Source organism: Lissotriton vulgaris, chromosome 3_1 (assembly GCF_964263255.1).
Source record: "Lissotriton vulgaris chromosome 3_1, aLisVul1.2, whole genome shotgun sequence".
In the NCBI taxonomy this organism is placed as follows: domain Eukaryota; kingdom Metazoa; phylum Chordata; class Amphibia; order Caudata; family Salamandridae; genus Lissotriton; species Lissotriton vulgaris.
Genome location: NC_141689.1, coordinates 843,960,893 through 843,985,155, shown reverse-complemented (window position 1 = coordinate 843,985,155; position 24,263 = coordinate 843,960,893). Strand labels below are relative to the sequence as shown.

The following is a 24,263-nucleotide window of genomic DNA, read 5'->3' as shown; positions in this document are numbered from 1 at the left end:
ATTGGATTACCATGAGGAGATGTAGGGAAGGGCTGTCTAGAATTAATTCCTACGAGCAGAATAGTAACAGTATGGTGTTTGGTATCGATGAGATCATAGTGGCTAATGATCTCCAATATTGAGGGGGGGTTTGACATTACAATGATGGAAATGTCACTGTGAAACTCCTAATTCACACTAGGGTGGAAGGGGGATAGCCACATCCGTGTATTCCTGATAGAGGCCAATACGTTAGGGGTTCACAGGAAACTGCAGACATCTGAATCTGAAGGGCTTTCTGGGGAGGTTACATTGGGGTGGAATTGGCACCTGCATTCCAAGAGGCAGGGTCTTGGCCCCACTAAAGATAATGATCAAACCTCCCTGGATAGAATGGCAGACAGGACAACATTTGGAGAGGGCCAATTCGTTTTAAAGATGGCCTTTTGAACTAATCATATCATCAAAGGCCATGGTGAGTATAACTACTGGGGCCTCTGCTTTCCGAAATTTGAAACACTTTTGAATTTGGAACCATATTATGCTGGCTCGATACTGGGACACTGACATGAGGAATCATTAGGGTAGGAGAGACTGCAACTGGACTATCCACAGACTTCTAGTGGCTTGGAGCTTGTCATGCTTCTAGAAGGGGAATAACACTTGGTAGATTTTGCCTGGATATTGCTGGCCTGCAGCTAGGGCCAACTGCCATGGCCTGGGTCTTGAAGTACTCTCTAAGGGCCAGTGAGCTAGGCTCCTGTTCACAAGATCCCAATGACACAAACGATCTCACTGTCTCCACAAGATCAGAATGACCGCATTGGGTGTGGTGGAGATCGGTGGAAGTGATCCTGGATGGGACAAGGACCGTCCTGACATAGACCATCATCACGCTGTGCAAGAGGAGCGTGTGCACCAAGATCGGCAGCCATCTGGGGTGTCGCAACGTGCGAAGTTTGAGCAGTGCAGGGGAAGCTTACTCGAAGTGGCCCATGCCTGCAACCAAGGGGACCTGTGCTTGCTTGTGCTCTAGAACATGCGGTGTCCTAGGGGTGTCATGGGAACCTGAGCCAGCAGATGAGACTGTCTTTGGCTTCCAGATCGGGATGACGACAGTGCCTAATATCATGGCCTCTGTCCAAGGTCTTTGGCTCCCTCCTCTTGGACCCACACCACAGGGTGCTTTGTTTTGAAAAACATTGAGATGAGACCAGAGGGGTTTTGTGTGCCTTGTGAGCATGTGCAGCTGACTGCCAGGGGTCTAGGGCAGGTCACACCTACACTTAAGGGAAAAACATTTCTCCAGACGGTGAGCGCGCCAGCTTCCTGGATCACAACCATTTGCCTACAGGTGGGATAGTGATCCCACGCTAGTGCAGGTGCCGTCGGGCATCTATAGATCTAATCTGATAGACAAAACTAAATAACTTTTTCTTTCCATATTAGGTGGTTCTATCTAGTCAACAGAGTACCAATAGGGGCAAAGTGTATTAATTGCTGGTGGAGTTGCAAGACTGAGGGGCTGGGTTACGAGGCATAGGCAGTGACTAGTGACAGTTTATTTAATTATTATTTATTTATTTATTATGTATTTATTATTATTTATTATTATTTATTTATTATTTATGTATTTATTTATTTATTATTTATTTATTATTATTTATTATTTATATTATTATTATTTATTTATTTATTTATTATTTGACCTTTCAGCAATGGGGAAGTCTGACAATTGCATATAACTGTGTATATATAATGCATGTTTCAGTTTAATTTCAATAGAGATGTTTGACAATTGCGTAAAACTGTAGACTGTATATACAACATGTATCTCGTTTAGGTTTCAGTATGTGTGTGAGTGTGTAATGAAAAGACAAGTGTTTTTATACATAGGTTGTGGCAAATGCAGTGTGTTGTGAGAGGGGTGCTGTGCCGACACTTTACACTTGAGCCCTGAGGATAAGCCTGACTGCTCTGTGCCAAGCTACCAGAGTGTGACCACAGGTTATCAGGCATGTGTATCATACTCATTCTATTTGGAATGGTGGGTTCTAACAATATCACATAGGGCCAGATGTATTAAGATACCGTTTTGCGAATCCTAAATAGCGATTTTTTGCGAATCGCTATTTAGAATTAGCAAAACGGTATGTATGTACAAAATCGCAAATTTATTGCGATTCCTTATTATTCTTTATTTGCGATTTCGCATTTTGCGAATTCACAAATAAAGAATAATTTTCAATGCATTCCTATGGGCCAGGAGGCCCATAGGAATGATAGTGCAATAATTCTCAAATTGCGAATTCGCAATTTGCTTATCGCAATTTGAGAATTATTTCAAGGGTGCAGGGGTGTCTCAAAGACACCCTGCTGCACCCCTCAAATCTATGAGTGTCACATGCCACCCTTACAAATGCCAATTAGGGCATTTTTAAAAGAAATCGCAAATTACCACCAACTACAAGTTGATGGTAAAATGCGATTTTTTAACACAAATTCGCAAACCAAAAATGTGTCATACATATCATTTAAGGAATCGCAAAATTTGCGATTCCTTAAATGCTATGGCAAAATAAGGAATCGCAAATAATTGCGATTCCTTACATTGCGATTTTTTCTTACATATCAAAAATCGCAAAACGGCCGTTTGCGAGTTGCAAAGGCCGAAATTCTGCGAATTTCAGCCTTTGCGAGTCGCAAAAGCCTTGATACATCTGGCCCTTAATGTCCTATCTAGAATCTGCCTTTGAAGACAATGCGCCTGCTTGCACTGAATGATGCAGGAACAGCACTTTGTGGCTACTCTACCACCAGAAAAGTCCAAAATGTGCTATATAACTGAAATGACAATTAAGGTTACAATGTCAAATAAGTCAACTAAGTTTCTACCAGTCTCAGCTACAGAAAACAAGAGAGGGATATTCATTAGAAAGAACGAACATGCTTCTATGAATTAAAAAAGGTAAATCCTCAATCTTATAGGTGAGTTTCTAAATAAAAATCAACGTGCAACAATGAAACAATGCCTTTCCTGTGCCTTGTGGGTTTACTTCTAGTTATACAAGTCTCCACAACCAATAAGTGGCATGAAATTCAGAAATTCAAGAGTGGGATCAGCAAAGGATTGAGCAGCAGTCTTCCTACAGGATTAAAAGAGTTTGTAGGAAACTCTGGAATAGTTTTATAGAATAGGCAGTCCATTATGTAAAGAAATGATAGTTTTTCCTAGTCTGTTTTTCTGGAAATATGTGTGAATACAAATAGGCCAAGTTTCAATTGGATAACCATTTGAGAGTTAATAGATTCATGGTTACTAATACAAACTTTCCAACCTACTATTTTTTTGGATTGTCATGTTGCATTTACAGTTAGGCAGCTACTGATCAGTGGCGGCTCCTCCGCTAAGGCGGAGGAGCATCGCCCCCACTGCCTTGAAGCAGAAAAAGAAACGAGAAAATAAAATGACAATAATGTAATGTTATTATCATTTTATTTTGTCCTCCTGCTGCGGTGCTTGGGCGCGGGGGCAGGGAGGGGCTGACACAGCAGGTGAGACCCGCCCAAAACAGTCATGCAAACTTTCCCTGTTCTCCATGCAGTCTGCATCACAGTCTGTGTGGAGAAGATGCCCACCACTCCAGACCTGGCTGAGCGCTGTGTCATGGTGCTCAGACCAATCACAACGCTGCATTGCAGGGGGCTCTAGTGTTGGCCCTCTTAAGTACAACTCCTGTGTTACTGGACACTTCAGGAATTCTAGAGACCTTGTAATCAGCTACTTTAATTACATAAATCCATTAGTAATGTAAAATCTCTGCACATTAATTTGAATATATACGACTGCAAACTAGAATCATTCTAAGCCAGCAGTCGTCATTACAAATGCGCTAAATGAAACACGTTTAAGTCCAGAATCACGCATGAAAAATTACCATTCGTTCCTGTCTGCGTCACAATTGCAGCGATGTTGGGAATCAAGGCAGTTTCCTTCCAGAGCGCATGCGCACTTCTGCGTGTCTGGAAAGGGACCTCCCCAGTAAGTCTGTGATTCATTGGTTCTTCCAACCCACCAGCTGAAGGGCAATCCATCTGAAAAGAAAGTTAGACAACACTCAACACTCTTTTTTCGACAATTCAAAAAGCCTGCACACAAAGTTATGCTAAGCATGGTTCTTGAGGTACGATAAAATTATGTTTCATTTAAATATTATGTTAACAGGGATTAAACGATTGCAGCAGTGTTTTGTTTGTTGCTGTTTTTAGCATAAAAAAGCAGAGGTAGCTCTCAATGCATTGAGGCGTGATATTAGAATCGTTTATCTTAAGCGGCCCATGTATACACAATCCGTTAAAGTAGCAAATGAAAAAGTGATGCAGTCACAGTAAAACCCAGGGTAATTTATACTATAATGCAAGGATCATTGAGATCACGGAAATACGTGCCAGGAAACAAAGGAGCACAGCTTATCTATAAACATTATTCATTCTAGCAAAGAAACTAACTGAACTCGTCGTTGCTGCATATTAAATATCTGTCAGTTTTACTGTGATATGAGATAATGCATGGCAATTTTAGCAGCGTAAGCTCCATTTATTAGCGTCTCTCTAACAAGCAGGAAAATAAGGTTGCTTGTCTACCTTTTGCAGCACTGGGGAATGATATCGCAATGTACATCATGCTGCATAATCATAATATAAGGCACAATCAGAACACTCTTTGCGTGTTGAAGGCTAGACTCCAATTTAAGTGAACAGGAGTGCAGATCCTAACAATAATCTGTCAAAATTGCCTTAACTCTTCTTATAAAGGAATATATATATATATATATATATATATATATATATATATATATATATATATATATATATATATATATACATATATACATACATACATAACATAATTTAATTACACCTTTGATCAGAAATATCCCTCCAAAGAATGACTGAATTACTGAAAGTCTAAAATTATTGAAACAAGTGACTCAAACTACCTAAATGGTAAAGATCAGCCCATCAGCAGTTATTTACCTAAGCACACACCTAGATTAGAAATTGTTAGGCGTGGCCCTTTCTGCAGGGTCATTCCCAGACTTTTAGCCTTTCTCCCCCATTTCTGCTGATCTAGTTTCTGTTGGCCTTAGAACTCTGTGCACTTTACCACTGCTAACCACTGTTAAAGTGCATGTACTCTCTCCTCTAAAATGGTAGAACTGGCTAATACCCAATCAGCACATTTACATTCACTTGTAAGCCCTTAGTAAAATGGTACTACACGTGCCCAGGCCCTGTAAATTAAATGCTACTAGTGGGCCAACAGCACTGATTGTCAGCGGAGGCTCCTCCATTTGGGGCGGATAAGCACTGCCCCACTGCTTTCTCGGAGTGCGAGAAGCAGAAAATTAAGTGGTATTTTAAAGAGTATGCCTGGTTGGGGGCGGGCGGGAGGATATGCCTGGTTGGGGGGCGGGCAAGTGGGCGGGTCAAAGAGGAGTGGATTGCACCACTCGGAGTACCTTGACTGCTTTGGTCTGCCCTGGGGCTGACCAAAGCAGTCATGCGCCCTCTACATTTCTTTATGTGCAGCCCAGAAAATGGGCTCACTAGAGGTGCCCAGCTGGGCGCTGTCCGGGACTATGCCCCAATCACAACACTGCCATTGCAGCATTGTGATTGGCTTACAGGAGTCGAGGGAGCGTGCCTGTTCTAGTTCAGGAGCAGGAAACCGTGGACCTGGCCCAGAAGCAGAGGAGGCGCGGAACCGGTAAGGTACATTTTATTATACCCCCCACCCTTCTTTGCAGTAACCCCACGCGAACCCCCCCCTGACCCCCATCCACTAGAATTGCTAGCCGCGACTGCTGATTGTGCCACCCACTTAAGTAGCCCTTTAAATATTTTCAGGCCTACCATTGCAGCCTGTGTGTGCAGTTTTAAACTCTCATTTTGACCGGGTAAAGTAAACATTTTGCCAGGGACAAATACTCCTTTTTAATACATAGAAGTCAACCTTGGGGTATCCAAGGTGAATTTATGATTCGAAGAGATTGTATGATGGGAAGAGTTAAATGGATAGGAAATTCTCGGGAAACACTGGCAGGAAACTCCATAATTTCAAACTTCAGACATCCGTATTTGGTTGAATATATTCTTATGACTCTCCAGAGCACAGATCTAACAGGTTCTTACATGAGGATTGAAAAGAATGCTGTACCTCTGTGTTTTTAATAGACCTGAACAATTACTCCCCCTTTCATGCCAAAACTTAATAAAGGTTCCAATTCCATGGCTAGTCAGAGTTATTTGGTCTTTAGGAAGAGATGTGGTGCAGCGGCCAGGGTGACTGACTCCAGACACTGAGGGCTCACGGTTCGATCCCCAACGCAGGCAGCAGATCAGCCTAGCACCATGTGACTCTGGACAATGGCTCGCTTAATCTTCCCGACGGCCCTCAGCGTCTTGACAACTTCGGGTAATTGTTCGCGCTTTACAAATACTGGACATTTACATTTATAATCAGCATCCAATTTGCCCCCCTAGATTGTTTGGATGAAAATCATTGACTTGCCATATCAGAAAGTTTCATCCTGGCATTTCCTCAGGGGAGGTTATCATCCTATAGTGAAAAAGTGACAAGCACAGCCCTTGAATTTATTGAACAAAATATAACAACTTTGTGGGCGGCTGATTGGAAATATTAATAGTTTCATGGAACATAGCAGGACTGGTTAATAAACTTACAATGGAGGATTGGTAGCAATATGTTAATAAAGCACTGTCTTCAAGAAACATGGTTAACTAACTCATTTGATGGTGATGGGTTTATATCCTTTTGACAGCGGTGACCCAATCCAGCATTGGGTGGGGTTAAAGGAAGTCTTCTTGTTTTGGTTTTAACTAGAGTAGCCATAAAAGTATCAACAGCATTTTTTACATCATCATGCTATCAATTTGTGTTATTTATCTTGGATGGTAATCCTGATTTTCAATTTTTATGGCAATATTTTTGATGCTTCATGGGTTGGGGTGGTAGAAGTTTTGCAGAATGACCTAAATGCATTTATGCACTATAACTCAAAAAATGTCTACGTAATTTGGGCTGGTGATTTTAATGTTACCAAATGACTTCTCTCTTCAAAACTTGTTTGTGGCTTTAATGATATTCAGGATGAGGACTTTGCCCATTTTAGAATTTGTCTGTTTGGTTCATCCTTAAATAAATCAGGCCCTGATTTAGATCTTGGCGGACAGGTAACTCTGTCACAACAATGACGGATATCCTGTCCACCGAAAGATAAATCCCAGAGGACATAATGGGATTTATATATCAGCGGATGGGATATCTGTCACCATTGTGATTGAGTAACCCGTCAGTCAAGATCTAAATCAGGCCCTTAAAGTTTAAATATGACAGACTCTAATTGGTGTACCTGTGACCCCCAACCTCCTACCTTTATTGGTAGAGGAGGTAATAGTAACATTTATCATATCCTTGCCTCAGTGAACAATACAATTAGACTTTCTAATTTCCAGGTGGGGAAACACTGAATTAGTGTTCACAATCCAATAACCTTAACAGTACAATAAACTTCCAATCAACAAACCAGCTAGGTAGAATATAAAATATCCCCCCAGTCTGGCAGAATGGTATTTAAATAAAATTGACTGGATTTCATTCATCTAGCTTCACCAAACAGTGAATAATTTGGTAACATTTAAACTGCCTTGATCTTGAAGCTGATTATGAGCAGATTGCAAAAGCATATGTTATATTTATCAGCCAGCTCTTGACTAACGACATCAAGGATAATAGACATGGTGCTAAATGGTGGTTTAATCGAAAATGTTCTTGTGCGTGCAGTGATCTTGCACAGTTGCTTCATCACCCTGGTCTGAATCATTAATTATCCCAATCTTCAAGAAGGGTTCAAAAAGTGGCACAAAGTGTTACCAAACGATTTCCCTGCATGAATCTTCAGCCAAATAATTTCAAAGGATCATTCTAGAAAGACTAGACCAATAGACTGAAGATAACAATATTCTGTCTAGTGTAAATATGGGTTTAGGAAAGGGCTAGGGACAGTGGAACAGTGCCTCAACCTGATCATTTTTGTGGGGGATGTACAAAAAGGCAAAGGAAGGTTGTCTATATATGTGTTTCATGGACCTTAGTTGTGATTTTGATCTGGTAAACTGCAACAAGCTGTGGAAGTGTTTGTACTCTTTGTGGGCTCCAAAGGATATCATTGCACTGCTAGCTTATATGTTTTGTAATTTATTGTGGAGAGTACAGTATGGGCCACTGGGGAAATTAACACAATTATTTACACTAGAAAGAGAAGTGCATCAATGATGTGTTTTAGCTCCTTTTTTCTCCATAAATATATATCAATGATATGGATGGGAAATTTAAATCTCTTAGTACTAGATTTGGAAAACGGCCCATACCTATTCTTTTGTATGCGGATGATGCAGTTCTACTATCCCTAACTCTAATAAGTTCACAGAGTTTTAATACCTTCACAAAGTTTATGGAAAAGATAGAGCTAAGGATTAATCCAAAATAAATTCACTGTGTGCTGTGGTAAAAGTAGATGGAAGACTTGTCCCTTTTATATAAATGAGAGTTTTTAAGTACTAAAAGTTTAATTTACTTAGGCTCACAATTTTCATAGGAAGGTGGCTTGTGTCATCATAGAGAAATTAGTTCCACCAATATGTTAAGAAATAACGAAGAGATTTTTAGATGCCTGACAAAGAAATACTGGCCCTCTATAGTCCCAAAAGAGTTGCCACAGCTAAACATGGTGTAGGGATTTGGGGAGAGGGAACAATATAATATTACAAAAGCAAGAAAATGCGTTTCTGACCAAACTCCTTGCAGTATCACAGTCAACTTCAGAGACTTGTATACACATGGAATTAGGGCTCCACTTTTTAAATTGATATAATAGTGTCCAAGTTAATACTTCTATGGAATTCAGTCTAAAGCAAAGACTCAGTTAACCAAAATAATTCTTGAAGACTGTTTAGCATTGGACCAGGCACCTAAAATCCCTTAGATAGTATATGTTAGAAATATTATATCAGACTTGATAATTCAGTTGACTGCACAAAATATAGTATGGCTCTAAAAAGGGACTTAAAGATTATGCCTTCGGGTTCAGTGCACAGAAAAGGCATTTGAGAGACCAAATTAAAATTACTGTGAGGAGTTATGTAAGCATCCAGGGTTTCAATCTGATATTAGTTTTGTCTCCCATGTACACCTCATATATCTTCTACCTCAGTTTCCTTTCTCTATACTCCATCATCTTGTTGCATTCTCGAAAAGGGGATGAAGAAATGCCCCTATGACAACAAATCTAACCAGTCAACACTGCACTTTCCACATTTTGTAAATTGTAACTTGTATATAACAAGAGTACTCGCAAGGCCAGAAATATGGTCTGTGGTGTGTTTGAGGACCAAATTGATGTCAGAAGGGTCGGGAATTGGGCTTGGGGGGTGCAAGGTGGGTGCAGGGGAAGCGAAGCACGTATGTGGGACTTACTAGTTAACTATTGGTATTTTTTGTTAGGGTATGAGGAGGGATAAACGTTTTAACATTCATTTTTTAAAACTCTCATTAAAAACAAATACTAATCACTGATAAAGTCTGATGTACTAAGGTAAAATGCTTTGCAGGCTAATGAAATACACCTTTACAATTTTTGTACACCAACTTGGAGTGATCCAAAAATTACTATAGAAGTCTGGCACCATAGAGTTCTCTTTTCAAAATGGGGAATTGAAATAAAAATAACTGAAACAGAATGGTACTCAGGCGTGTTATGTCCAACATCAAATGTCAGAACGTCGACTGCCAGTGGGTTACTCCAGGGTGACACAGGGCCCACTGATAGCGCCATGGAGAGCCTGTTTAATCTGTGTATCACTCATTATGCTGCATCTGGAGCAGCTAGCCAAAACACACAAGTTTCCATCCTGACTGCTTGGAGCACCACGACCTTAAAGAGTGAGGCATGAGTAAGCGATCTAAAATTGAGCTCTTGGATTATTAACGGCTTCAGCAGCAAGACAGAGGAAGTCAACCTCATACCCTTTCTTCAAAAAATGTACATCCTTTTATTCCAGGAGAGTTTAGGAGTCCTTTACTACATCTAAACTGAGAAAATTCCTAACTTTAAGACTTTCGGTATTCACAGAAGGCATTTAGGAGTCCTAAAGTTAGGAATCCTAACTTTACTACTCCTAAATTGAGAAAAATCCTAACTTTAAGACTTTCGGTATTCACAGAAGGCATTTAGGAGTCCTAACTTTACTACTCCTAAACTGTGAAAAAATCCTAACTTTAAGTCTTTCGGTATTCACAGAAGGCATTTAGTCCTAAAGTTAGGACTCCTAACTTCTGTGAATACCGAAATGAGTAAGTGCCTTCTGTGAATACCAAAATGAGTAAGTGCCTTCTCTGAATACCAAAATGGTAGTAAGTTTAGGATTTTGTCTTAAGTTAGTTCTGTGAATCGGACCCGAAGACTTTAGGGCAACGTACTAGCAACAGGTATTAATGTGAACCTCCAAATCAACCGGCTAAGGCTACAATACAAACAGGAAGTATGGATAGAAAATAAATTACACCAAACAAATATCGGGCTCAGGCTGCTGCAAGCAAGCAAATCAAATAACAAGAAGCTCTGGGCAGAAATAAACAGCATAGCAAATGGATCCTTCCGGCATCACAACGCAAACATCCTTGAGGCTGATTGGATAGCCCAACTGAGCCACACTGACAAATATGCAGCCACAGACAAATGCCACCATGACCTAAACCAACTGAAAAGTGAGCCCATAGAAAATTAGTCTGAAGATAATTGAATTTGTACCAGCCAAGTTAAGAAAGTCCTAAATAAGACAGATCTAGTGGAGCCCTGGGCCCAAATGGCTTGCCAAACATGTTAATCAAGTTAGACCAACGTTTCTGGGCCGATCTCTTCACCCAGCTGATTAACCATGCGATTTAATCAAACAGTAGACCAGCCTCTTGGAGAGGTAGTATGCTCCATCCGATATTCAAAGCTGGTAGCAGATCAGACCTGGTAAATTACAAATTAAATGCGTTCATCTATGTAGAAGCCAAAGTGAATCTTCTTGTTGATCCTGAAGAATGGGTCACCTCCAGCAAGATCCTCCCAATCTCACAAACAGGCTTTAGATCAGGCACAAGCACCATACGTAATCTCTTGGCCTTGAACCTCCTCTTTGAAAAAGCACAGCTAAAGTCTACCAAATTGTATACGTGTTTCATCAACTTGAAAGCGGGTTTGACATGGTACCTAGAGAACTCTTATGGCAAAAGATGGAAAACTGGGGTACCCCACCATGTTTACTAAGAGCCATAATCAACTTGTACTCAGCCACCTGTGTACAGGTACAGCTAGGAAATGGAGAAAGAACCACAGCAAAGATACCAAAGCAAAGAGGCCTAAAACAAGGGTGTGTGCTAGCTCCCAGCTTATTTAGCATATTTACAGTTGATCTAAACAAAAGGCTGACAGAAATCCAAACTGACCCCCCAAAGCTAGCTGATCATCAAGTTAGAAGTCTGCAATATGCTGATGACAACGTTCTATGCACCCAGACCCCAATTGGCATACAGCGACAAAGCTGTTGAAATACACAGAGGAGATTGGATTATCTCTAAATTACAAGAAAACAAAAGTCATCTGTTTCTCAGCAAACACCGGGCCCCACATCAAAAAACATAAATAGTTTGCAGCAGGGAACAGCATAGAGCAGAGTGGCTCTTACAAATACTTATGAGTGGTGGTAGACTCCAAATCCACACTCAAAGATCATCTAACCAAAAGACGAGCCTAGGCGAACAAATTACGTTTTGCTCTAAACACTCTAAGACCGAAATTGATGCGCCCTTCCAACACCCATCTTTTAAAAGTAATTGACGCTATGATTCTTCCAACTCTCGCATACGACCCCAAACTATTTAAAGGCAAAGTTGCAAACTTTTTGAATCTACAACAATCCTGTCTCTTCAAACAAATTTTTCAGATTCCACAATTTACATCCCAGGCACAAGTTCACCTGGAATGAGCTACTCAACTCCTGGAAAGGTTAGCAGCGGTTTCCAAAATTCTGCTGGAAGATGAGAGCAGCCCAAAAAGAATCTGTGTTAGGTCTCTGCTGGACGAAACTGAAGAACCAGCAAAAAGGCAAGAAATACTGGACTACTGCGCTTGAGCAAGCATTAACCACTCTCAACTTGCATAAAGCATGGGCACAAACTACAGCTTCCCGGGATTTACAAAAATAGCAAACCATGCTGACAAACATAAAGACTGGCTATTGGACAAAGCAGTGCTTGTAAAGAAGAAACACAGATGCATAGTATCTTCATAGGGGGTCCGGTTGCCGCAGCCGTATCTTGTACAGTACATATTTCCAAATATACCGCACTTGCTGCTTCTGATTCGACTGGGAGCTTTCTGCTCAAATGATCAGGTCCCAACATGGAAACAAACATGGCGACCAGTCTGTGCCGACTCTGCAAACATGCGGAAGAGTCAATTTTACACTTCTTGTGCATTTGCCAAGCCGTTAATAACTGGAGACAGCGTTTTCTACTCCCTGCTCTCCGTTCTCCCAGGATTCAATCATGTCGACCCGCCGTAATGGAATTAATAAATAGCCAGTCGCTATACCTCTCATGCAGGAGTTCCAAGTTCTTGCAACAAGTCAGCACTGTTACAAACATCAAATTCTTAGTGCTGATTATATGCCCTAGCCTTTGGCTACCCTATACTGTAAAGTCCAAGCACATAATAATTGGAAAAGAGTACAGCGGTCACTTAGCATAATTTGCAAATAGACCCAACTCCTTTGCATTAGATGGAAATATACTCCATTCCCAATCTTTAAGATCTTGCCATTCACCATGAGTTTGCTGCATTGACCTGCACTTTTGCACATGAACTTTAACCACGTGGCAGCTACAAAGGGCACAGTGCAGTTGTACATATAATTGCAATGGACAACAGCTGCTATTTGGCACTCACTTGCACACAGTTCGTTTTACTCCTATTTTTAGATGTATATTTCCATCTTTTTTAGATTTTTACTTAGAAATGAAATTATTTATGTGCAGGGATCCTTTTAATGATGGTAAAGGAAATTGCTGGACCAGCCTAGTGGAAGACAAAAAATGATCAGAGCTTCCTTACAATCCCTGTGAATATAGTCAGAGGACACTTCCACATTTCGGTCATAAAAGTGTTGACTTGGTTTTAGATGTATCATGTTTAACGCCTCATTGTAGGAAGATAGAATGAACTTGCAACTTTGCACGATTCAACCTGTAAATAAGAATGTTGACATACTTGATGTATTTTATGCTAAAATTGTAATGGTTTTAACTAACTACACAATAAAGTCATTCTTCCATTTCATAAGGGTTCCTTAAGTTGAGTGATTAAGGACATCTTATTTGATTCTTTCCTTTTTCTTCATTTGGAGCATGCCTATTTATTTAACATCTTTCTGAATGTTAGTAATCTTTCAAGTAAACAGCAGCCCAGTACTGCTGTTTACTAGTGGGCCAAATGTGAAGGTCAGGAACACCACATATATGAAACAGCGTGTTTTAAAATCAGAAATTGTTTGATTATCATGAACAATTCACTATGTGATTGATTTGAAAGATTTCACTGTATACTATGCTATAACTAAGTTCTTTATTAATGCTCTACGTGCAAGAAAAGCTTTCACGTATTTGGAAATAAGAATGTGCTCAATCGTTCTAATTTTATATTTATGTATGATATAGGATATTTGTATTTCTACATCATTTCAGTATAACGATTATCCCCGCTTTTGATAAGGGGCTGTTGGGGGTTTAAAACAGCTTTATACATCATTATTGCATATAGCAAATATCAATTTCTCCTATTTTAGGAATCATTTTTTAAATTATTATTTTAATAGAGAAATAATTTGACTATAGATAGGCATTTTAATAGTTGATTGTTTGAAAATATGTGAATGTTGTTATACTATAGTAAAGGATCTTAATAATGCCATATGTGTGGGAAGATTTGACATATCTGGTTTCTGGATGTATTCAGTTGCTACTATTTTGCATATACAGATGATGTGGCTTATTTGTACATAATTGCAGAAATGTTGATCCTACTGTTAAGTACAGGACATTGACATACATTTTCTTGTAATGCAACACAGTTTTAATGATTGTAGATTAATGTTGTTTTATGATTTTATGATATTCGATATGGTGCTTTTGTGCTTTATTTTGTTATAAATCAAATAAAGATTGAAAATAAAAAAAGACTCCATTCATTATGCAACATGGTTGCATGAATATTGAATATACCAATGAGGTGCCTGGCTGAATCTCACCTGACCTAAAGAATATGACCTTGCTTTAATTAATTTTCCATGTATCCTGGACAAAATAATTTAGGAAAGAATCAATCAAATGGCCAATAAGTGAGGAATAAACTGAGACAATGACTTCAACTTCAATATGCAATCTCAGAGATGCACTGTGCAATGTATAGAGTGCTACAAGCTGTTTATTTATTTTTTATTTATTTTGAAGGTTTTATATAGCGTGAACAAGACCCTTTTGGATATCAGAGCACTTTAAATGGAAAGAAAGAGGAACAAAAGAACACTGTATGACATAATTATATTCTGCTATAAAAACATCAGTTATGAGGGTTAGATATATTGTTCATGTGAATTTACTCATAAGTTGAGACTTTACTTCTTTCTTGAAAGAGACAATAGAAGGATTCAGTCTGGTCTCTGGGGGCAATGCATTCCAGATCCTTGGAGCGATTCCAAAGAAGACCCGCATGTAGGTTTTCTTTTTGGCAAATCATTGTGGTTTCAGAAGAAGAGTGCTGGGTATTGTGATGAAGGGCTTTGTGAGTCATGCAAGCGATTTTTAGTTGAATCCTTGCTTCGAGTGGTAGCAAATTGAGGTCTCTGAGGTCGGGGAAATGTGGCAGTTTCGTGAATTGAGTGAAGCTCTAAGAGGGGTCGTTGTAGATCTGGGAAGTTCACAGAAAGTTGCAATCCTTTAGTCTTGTCTGGAAATTACTAGTGCTTGTACTGCCAATTTGAAGTCATTTGCGGGAAGGAATGGTTTTAATTTTCTCAAAATGTTCCTCTGTAGGTTTGCTCCTTTAGTTGCTGCCCGGATATGTTTCTGCATGTTTCGATTCTTGTCAAGTGTTAAATCCAGCAACTTCGCTGAGTTTATAATATGAGGTTGGCAGTTGAGCGCTGTTAATTGTTTAATCCATTTTTTAGATTTAAACTGTCACGGGAAAGCATACAGTCAATTCCATAAATCAGGTAAGCGTTGCCGTGTGCACGCTTAGCGCCATTGAGGTCCATTGCCCATACATTTCATCTTAAATGTTTTGTGCTTCGATTCCGTTTATTTTTAGATCGCATCAAAATGACGATTGCGGATCCGACAAGTGAGACATTTGGACACTTCTTTATACATCTGAATGTAAGTGACGTATTCAGAGTCATCAAAATCTTTAGTATTTTTAAGGTATATATGAGCACGGACACATGACTTACAGCCTTCCCCTCTTTTCTATGGTTCTTTTTAGATTGACTATCTTCAAATTGGGCCATCTGTGGTGTTTGGCATTTTTGAGTTTATTGTGAGGTAAGCTGCTGATGGTATATAAGACTGGTTGAGCCAGGGCACTAGGCTTGGAAATAAGGTCATTCTCTGATTAGTATTTTTTCTCTTTTTTTTTGTGAGTTTGGTCCTGATGAGAACCTCTTAAAGAAAGAGGTTTGAAACGCGTAGACCACTGGATAGACCAAACGGTTTTCCATTAAATGTATATTAGATCCGAGAGAGGATTAACAAAAAAATAATTAAGGGCATCATATGTATAATATGTATAAAAACTTGGGTTTATTGAAAAAGTGTATTTCTGTTAATGATTAATTAATGTTTAGTCTATTAATGTATTTCTGTATATGAGTATGAATGTAGTATGTTTGAAAAGGTGAGTCTGATGTGATTTGTCGTGTAATTTGTGAATTTCTTGTACAGTTTTTTGTGGGGTATTGTAAAAAGTTGTGTATATATAGATATAAAAATGAAAACGTTTTTGACAAAATGAAATAAGAACTCAAAAATAAAAAGCTACTAATGAGCTTTAAGATGTATTGATGGACAGTTCTTACGTCTGTGAAAATTTAATTTAGGAAATTGTAGCAGCACTGGCAACTGGTTGTGGTTTTTAGACATGGTGAAGTGGCGTCTTTGATGGTGTCAGTGTGAAGTATTAATGCCTTATGTTGGTTCGTCTTCATGTTTTCTGTCTTCTAAGTGAAGAGAGAGGCAAATTCTTCACAGCTGGGTTGTGTGCTTGGTCCAACTTGAGTGGGATATGGTAAGCCATTTGATTGTGCTTTGACTTATTCAAAGAATTTTTGGGTCGATTTTTGGCTTGGTATAACTGGTTCCTAAAAAAGTTTGTTTTTGACCTTCTGATATTTCTATAGTAGGAGTTTCTAGTAGCTCTTAGCTGCTTAAGCTGGTAACTGGACAGTGATGATCTCCAACGACGTTCAATTAATCTTAATGAACGTCTGTCCTCATTGAGTCTGCCGTCCTACCATGGTTTGGAATCTTTTGTGGAGAACCTCTTCAGTTGTAGTAGAGCAACTGTGTCTATTAACATAGTCATAGCATTAAAGTAGTGGTTTGTCAGAACTTGAACATCAGATAGGCCTTCAGGGGGAAGCAAAAGGTTGACACTAGAAGATGTAATTAGATCTGTGCTGGCATTTTTTAGGTTCCTTTTCCATATTCTGGGTTTCCTAGGTTGGCCTGCATTTAATTTTACTCCTTCATTAATGAAGAATATGATAGAATGGTGATCAGACAAATCACAGGGGAGGATCGTTTCGAGTTGAATGGAGTCAGCATTGGAAATGACTTTAGTCTAGGATTGAACCCTTGTCATGTGTGGGGCTGTTGCAAATTTGGATATGGTAGAAGTCCGTGAGGAATGCTTTGATGCTATTTACTGCAAAGTCATATGGGTCATTCCAATGAAGATTGAGGTCTCCGAGGAATATTTGGATACTTTGTTGTCCTGTATTTGGAGTCACGATCTCCATGAATTGTTCGATGAAAGTGAGGTTGTCACCTGGAGGCTGGTAGAATGTATGCAGGGAACAGACTTGTTTGTTGTTGCTTGTGATTTCAATACAAAGATATTCAAAGGAGGATAGTACCAGTGAATGACAACGGTTCACTGAGAGACAGTTCAAATGTATGCAAGCAATGCCGCTCCCTGGTCTATCAGTTCAGTCTAATCTGGAGATGTCATGGTTAGGGGGGGACAGAGAATTTCGAGGATAGGCGCAGATGTTTCATTTATCCAGGTTTGGTCAGAATTAAGAGGTCAGGTTTGTGAGTGAGTATGAGATCAGCTATATCAGCTGCAGGTCTTGCGCCTGATCTACAGTTTAGTAGTATATATTTGTGATGGGGCTTAATGGTAGATAGAGGTTCTTTTGTGAGGGGGACGTGCATAAGATTGTCTTTATTATTCGTCTAATGTTGGGTTTTGGGGCTCCTTGTGGATTAGAGTTGATGGTTTGGATTAGGGTATGTTTATTTGTGTTGTTCAAGCAATCTGTGTTATTTTTGAGATGTGGGAGATCATAGGAATGGAGTAGGGAGTGTATATCTTTGATCGATAAAGGATCTTTCCTTCAGACTTGTCAGGTTGGGGCATTGGGGTATGGTACTGTTCTCCAACTTGTGAGGAAATGCTTCAGGATGGTGATTGTATCAGGTGGGGGTAGGGGGAGAGGCTATTATGGGAGTTTTCAATTAAATCCTTATCCTGCCATCTGATCTTAGGTGGATGTAAAATCAGATTCCGTAGAATGTGTAGGTCATCTTTGACTTATTGCAATGAAAGTAAAATTTCTATTGACTATCGGGCTATAAAAAGGAATCTGATGTGATTGAAAAGTGAATAAATCAACTGTATCTGAAACGTAATATAACACAAGGTATAGCTGAGCGCACTATAGCAATTCTGTGTGATAATCTTTAAATCATATCTTTAAAAAAAACCTCACTAACTGCAAAATTGGTCATCTGCTAGAAATCGCAAATCAGTACTGTAGCAAAGTGCCCTTTTTGACATGGTCACCCCCACTTTTTGCCTGGTGTTTGATGTGACTTTGACTGGAAGTGAACTGGGTTCCCGCTATCCAGGTCCCTAGTGCAAGATCTTGTCCCCAAACTGCAATTGTTTACCCCAATAGGGAAAATTTAGTACTCTCTGGAAGTTCCTAGTAAATGATGCAGCTATTACATAGGGCCTGAGGTGCTGAAGAGGGTCCCCAAGGGATGCAGCACAAATTGTGACACCCCTCACCAAACTCATGCACACTGCCACTGTGGGCTGTGTGTCTAGGTGCAGATAAAAGTGAAAACATGACATGGCACGGCCAGTGTTTAAATGCCTACTGACTCTGCATGCAATATAGGTAAGTCACCCCTAAAGCATGTCTTACAGCCCTAAGGCAGGGTATTCTATACTATGTGTAAGGGCATCCCCACATAAGCAGGTGTGCCCTGCTGCTGGTCAGTTCCATTGCTGCCAGTACATGTAAACAGGGAAGACATTTGACAAGCATGGGCTGGACGCTGGTGAAAATGAATTCCCCGGCTACATGATGGCATCACTGAAAATAGGGATGTTTGGTAGCAAACATCAAATTGCAATAAACCCAAACTGATGCCAGTGTTGGATTTATTAATACATGCATACATAGGTGCCCCCTGAAAACCTACCAGCTACTGGTGTGCCGACTGACTGTTTTTCACCAGCCTACCACAGAGATGAGTTCCTGACCATCAAGGGTGAGGGCCTTTGCTCTCAGGAGGCCAGAAACCAAATCTGCTCTGGCAGAGGGTGTTTTCACCCCCTCCCACAGGATGACCTACAGTTGGAAATGGGGGTCTCAAATTGGCAGAGGTATACACTTTGTCCAAGTAGGGACCCTTGCTTCTAGTCAGAATAAGGGAGTCACTCACTCTAGATAACCCCTGCTTACCCCCTTGGTACCTAGGCATGAGCAGACAGGCTTATCTCAAAGGCAATGTGCAGAGTATTAGTACCCAAACACAGAGTAAGATAGTAAAAACACCACAAATGGACACTACACAAATTTAGAAAAACAAAGTATCTTAAGCTAAACCAAACAAGACCAAACCGACAAAAATCCACAATGCATATATCAAGATATCACTTTTTAGAACGATTATTGCAAGAATAACATTTGTAGAACCAAATAGCTCCAACTAGGGCTATTATGACATTGTGACAGGCATACATCCAAAGTACGGCACTGACTGCGAGGTGTACTGTCCGACCACGGCGTCACACGGACCCCCAAGTAACAGTACCTTGAAAAACAAAGTCAAAAGATAGTGCACAGCGTCACAGAGGTGAGGTGTTAATTGGCCAAGGAGAGGCTGGTTCTTTATGGCCATAGGGTAGGCAATTCAGAAAAGGGGGTGGTGATGAACAGAGTGTCTGAATTAAGCAGACCACTCTTACCCAGTCCAAAGATCAGGGCTCGATCCATCACCGTTATTTATCTCACTGCCCCATCCCAGCTCAGAACCTGGCTATATGCAAATCAGTCTGTCCCTGGCCCAGTGCATCATGGGAACAGGGCAGACTAAACTACCAAGCCAATTCTTCACCAGAAAGGAGACAAGCTACCGGGGACCGGTTTCTGGCATTTCAGCCGTCTTCGGCCCGGCTTGCTTGAATCCTGATGGAGCAGTGAGAAAGGGACTCATGTCTGAGTATACCCTGCCACACCTATAGTGGCCAAAAACGATCCCCTTTTCTGAATCATTTTTGTCCACCATAAGCGTGGAAGGGTATACTCAGATGTGAGTCCCTAGCTCATTGCACCATCAGGATTCAAGCAAGCCGGGCCGAAGACGGCTGAAATGCCAGAAACCGGTCCCCGGTAGCTTGTTTCCTTCCCAGTATAAGAATTGGCTTGGTTTAGTTTGGACCCGCTGATTGCCCTGAAGTCATCGCCGCGGGCCCAGTGTTCAAGCCCTCGTAAATCTGCCTCCGCATAACCTCTGAGACCAGGTGACAGAAACAATGGCAGGACAGACTATAAAACGCCAACACGCGTTTCGGTGCCGGGCCAGGTCTACTGCCACACCTTTATCAGGGTAGTCAGAGTGGGGGAGGAGGGGAAAAGGGTGAAGAAACAACATACAATCAAGAACGCCTCGAGTGACGCTGCCGGTGGGAAACGGATTCACAGGGACATCTACGGGACAGCGCCCGTCTTTTTAGGCCGCAAAAAATGGATATCTGGATGATACAACGGACAAATCCACGGGCCACACTCGAGAATCTGTTGGGATTCGTCGAGTTAGTCTCGATTTAGCATGTAGTTCAGGTTAGAAGATAAATTCGATTGTTTTCTTCCGCTCATGTAGGGACGCGAGAAGTTAATTTTTGAATTCAAAGATGGTTTAGGATTGCGGAAGGATTAAATCTTTGGCTTCTGCTTCTCTCCGACTAGGTGGTGGGGCCTATTGCCAGCCTTCTCAATCAAGCGCACTACGGCCGAGAGACGATCCCTAGCGTAGTAGTGCCCAAACACCATATATCATTGGAAAGGGTTCCCTGCCCGAGTCCAACAAGACCAAACATGACAGACCTATTAGGTCCCTGTCAGAAATTATCCCATAAGGGGGCTTCCCAATGCTAGCCTGATGGAGAGTTAAGCCTTACTGCAGTAGCAGGGACTTGTGGCAGATATGCCAGCCTCACAAGGTTTTAGGGGAGAGCACCTGCACCTCAGCACTGTTTAGCAGTGGTGAGGCGCCCATAGTCCAGGGTCCAAGGTGCAAGGGCAAAAAGGTAGGGGAAGACCACCCTAAGGCTGACAGTTCCAACACATGTCCCCCCATCATGAGTGGGGAAAACTACCCAATCTAGAGGGAGTTCTCATCTCTAAGACGGAAAAACCTAGAGAGACCGTCAGCATTGATGTGGTCTACTCCGGGTCTGTGTTCCACCCTGAAGTCCATCCCCTGAAGGGAAATGGACCACCTCAACAATTTGGGATTTGGGATACTCGCCCCTCATTTGCATGAGCCACCTGAGGGGCCGGTGGTCAGTCTGAATCAGGAAGTAGAAGCCAAACAGGTATGGCCTCAGCTTCTTCACAGCCTAGACCACTGCAAAGCTTCACTCCTATAGCACTCCACCGCTGTTCCCGGGGGAGTAGCTTCCTGGAGATGAAAGCCACTGGTTGCTCCCGTCCCTCCTTATTGAGTTGCGAAGTACTGCCCCTATGCCATGCTCTGAGGCATCCGCTTGAACAATGAAAGAGTACAGGAGCTGTGCAGATGGCCTCAAAGGCTTTTTGGCAACCCTCTGTCCAAATCACTTTTCCAGGGTGTTTCTTAAAGGTTAGCTTAGTCAAGGGGGCCACAATAGTGCTGTAACCCTTGACAAATCTGTGGTAGTACCCAGTGAGGCCCAGGAATGCCCTGACCTCAGTCTGTGTTTTGAGAGGCTCCCAGGCCAGGATGGTTTCTATCTTGGCCTGTAGGTGCTGCACCTTGCTCCCGCCCACCACGTGTCCTAGGTAGACTACCGACCCCTGCCCTATCTGGCATTTGCTGGCTTTGATAGTCAGGCTTGCCTGCTGCAGGGCCTGAAGCACTTCCTGGAGGTGACCCAATTGGTCCTTCCCGCTGCTACTGAAGACAGCTATGTTGTCCAGGTAGGCAGCAGAGAAGGCCTCTAAATCGGAGAGGACCCGGTTCACAAGCCGCTGGAAGGTGGCAGGAGCATTTTTTAATCCAAAGGGCATCACTCTAAACTGGTAGTGGCCCTCTGGGGTTGAAAAGGCGGACCTCTCCTTGGCTCCATCTGTTAGGGCTATCTGCCAGTACCCTGACGTGAGGTCAAAGGTACTTGGGTATCGGGCAGCCCCCAGTCGGTCAATGAGCTCATCCACCCTAGGGATGGGATGAGCATCAGTCTTGGTCACAGAATTTAGTCCTCTGTAATTCACACAGAACCTAAGTTTTGATGTGGTGCCCGGTGGGGCAGCTTTTGGTATCAGAACCACCGGACTGGACCAAGGGCTGTTGGAGGGACCATTTACCCCCCACTCCAGCATCTTAGTGACTTCACTCTGGATGCTGGCCTTCACCTTATCTGACAGTCTGTAAAACTTAGGCTTGACAGGGAGCTGTCTCCTGTGTCCACATCATGGGTACACAGGTGGGTAATCCCAGGGATAAGGGAAAACACTGAGGAGAACTGCCCCAGGACAGGATGGCAGTCCCTCTATTGCTCAGGAATTAAGGATGGGGCGAAAACCTCTCCCTCCATGATCCATCCTTTTCTTGGGAAGCAAAGAGGTCCAGGAGAGGTTCGCTTTTCTCCTCCTCGGCCCCGTGAGTCACCATCAGTAAGGTGAGCTCAGACCTCTCATGGTGGGGTTTGAGGCGGTTGGTGTGTAGTACGCTGTGGGGCTTCCTGAGGGTCTTAAGGTCCACTAGGTAAGTGGCCTTGCCCTTCTTCTCCAATATCTCATAAGGGCCTGTCCAGCGATCCTGGAGGGCACTAAGCTCTCCAAGCTCCATGATCCACACCTCTGTCCAGTTCTAGCTCCACAGGGTGAGAATTCTGGTCGTACCATTCCTTCATCAGTGCCTGGCTGGCCTCTAAGTTGTTAGAAGCTTGCTTCCACAACTTAGCCATTGCGCTTCTGAACAGCCTATGCACCCTAAACACTGTCTCTGCAGCACTGGGTGTGGGAGACCACTTCTTACAACCCTAAATCACCGCCGCTGTTTGGGGACCCTGACTGTATGGCATAGCGCTGTGGAGGAATTTATTTGAACTGAGAAGCGCTGCAGGGAAGGCGCTGTACATGACAAGATCACCGCTGGCCCGGGAGGAGCACACTATTTAAAGTCTTTACAGAGCGTGGGTGCTTGCACACTTGTGAAGCCAGGTTCAAATCTGCCCCCAAGTCACCGCTGTAGCCCTGAGTCAAAGGGAGGCCAGCATCTGCCTTTGGAATCACCGCCGCCAGCCCGGGATCTACGTGGGGTGCCTTGCTAGAGATCACCTCTGAATGCGACAGTGAGGGATCTGAGAGCGCTGTGTGCCCGGGGACCTGAGCGCTACTGAAATACCCGCTGATTGACCTGAAGTCACCACCGTGGGCCCAGTGTTCAAGCCCTCATAAATCTGCCTCCGCATAACCACCGCCATGGCCCGGGGGCCTCAGGAGCGCCGGGATGCCCTGGGCGCGTCATCACCACGTCAGGACCCGGCACGCTGTGATTGGGCGCAGGCACGAGGTGTCGCCTAGCAACATCAGTTGCAGGGAAAAGGCGAGGCACGCTCCCACTCATGTGCCGCTGGAAGTCTGCGACATCAGGGGAAGCCCTCCAAAGTTCAGGAGGCAGGCAGAAGAGGCCCCGGGCCGAGGAGCGCACCAGAGCAGGCAGGATAGACCAGCCAGCCCCAGGTAACGATTGACTGCCTCAAAGGCTGTGGGTTTGCCTGGCGGGCTGGGGGGTGAGCGGGACTGTTGGCCGCACGGCAGGAGACTGTTTGGGGGCATTCGGGATAGCACAGTCACCTCTCCTAAGGACCGAGCCACCAAGTATAGCGCTATCTAGGGCGCCGCGCCGGCGGTGGATCCGAGACCGTGTGCCCTCGCTAACGGACTTACAGGGGCATACCTTCTTGGCATTTGACATTGGGGAGAGTTTCGTGGCCACAGAGAGAGCACCTTTCCACTGCATAAAGGCGGCAGCGCCTTCGGGGACTTGGCAAGCATTGGGGCATTTTAGCACTACAAGCCGCACCTGAGCAGCTATGCTCCCTACACTGGGAGTATCATTTCTTTGTGAGGCACACCTATTAGGCTACAAAAGAACTGCCAGAGAGTGCCAAATTATCTCCCCACAAAGGACACTGTTAGAAAGACGGTACCCATAGGAGCTCTTGGTAAATATGAGCGTATGATGATTTGATCAGACTTGGGGACTGGACTTGTCCATTGACCTCGCTTGGAAACTGGATTCATTGTATTATTGATCTTGCCTGGAAACTGGATTCCTTTTTAATATTGATCTTGCCTGGAGTGGGATTTACCTG

The 24,263-nt window shown here is 42.5% G+C and overlaps 1 protein-coding gene across 1 annotated transcript in view; it reads right to left on the bottom strand.

The window, feature by feature from the left end:
* Positions 1–24,263, bottom strand: part of CNTNAP4 (contactin associated protein family member 4) — a 1,879,337-nt gene that overhangs the window by 404,774 nt on the left and 1,450,300 nt on the right. The window contains exon 14 of the mRNA XM_086961154.1: positions 3,918–4,074. Coding sequence (XP_086817280.1) covers positions 3,918–4,074 — 157 coding nt within the window. The remainder of the gene's footprint in view (positions 1–3,917; positions 4,075–24,263) is intronic.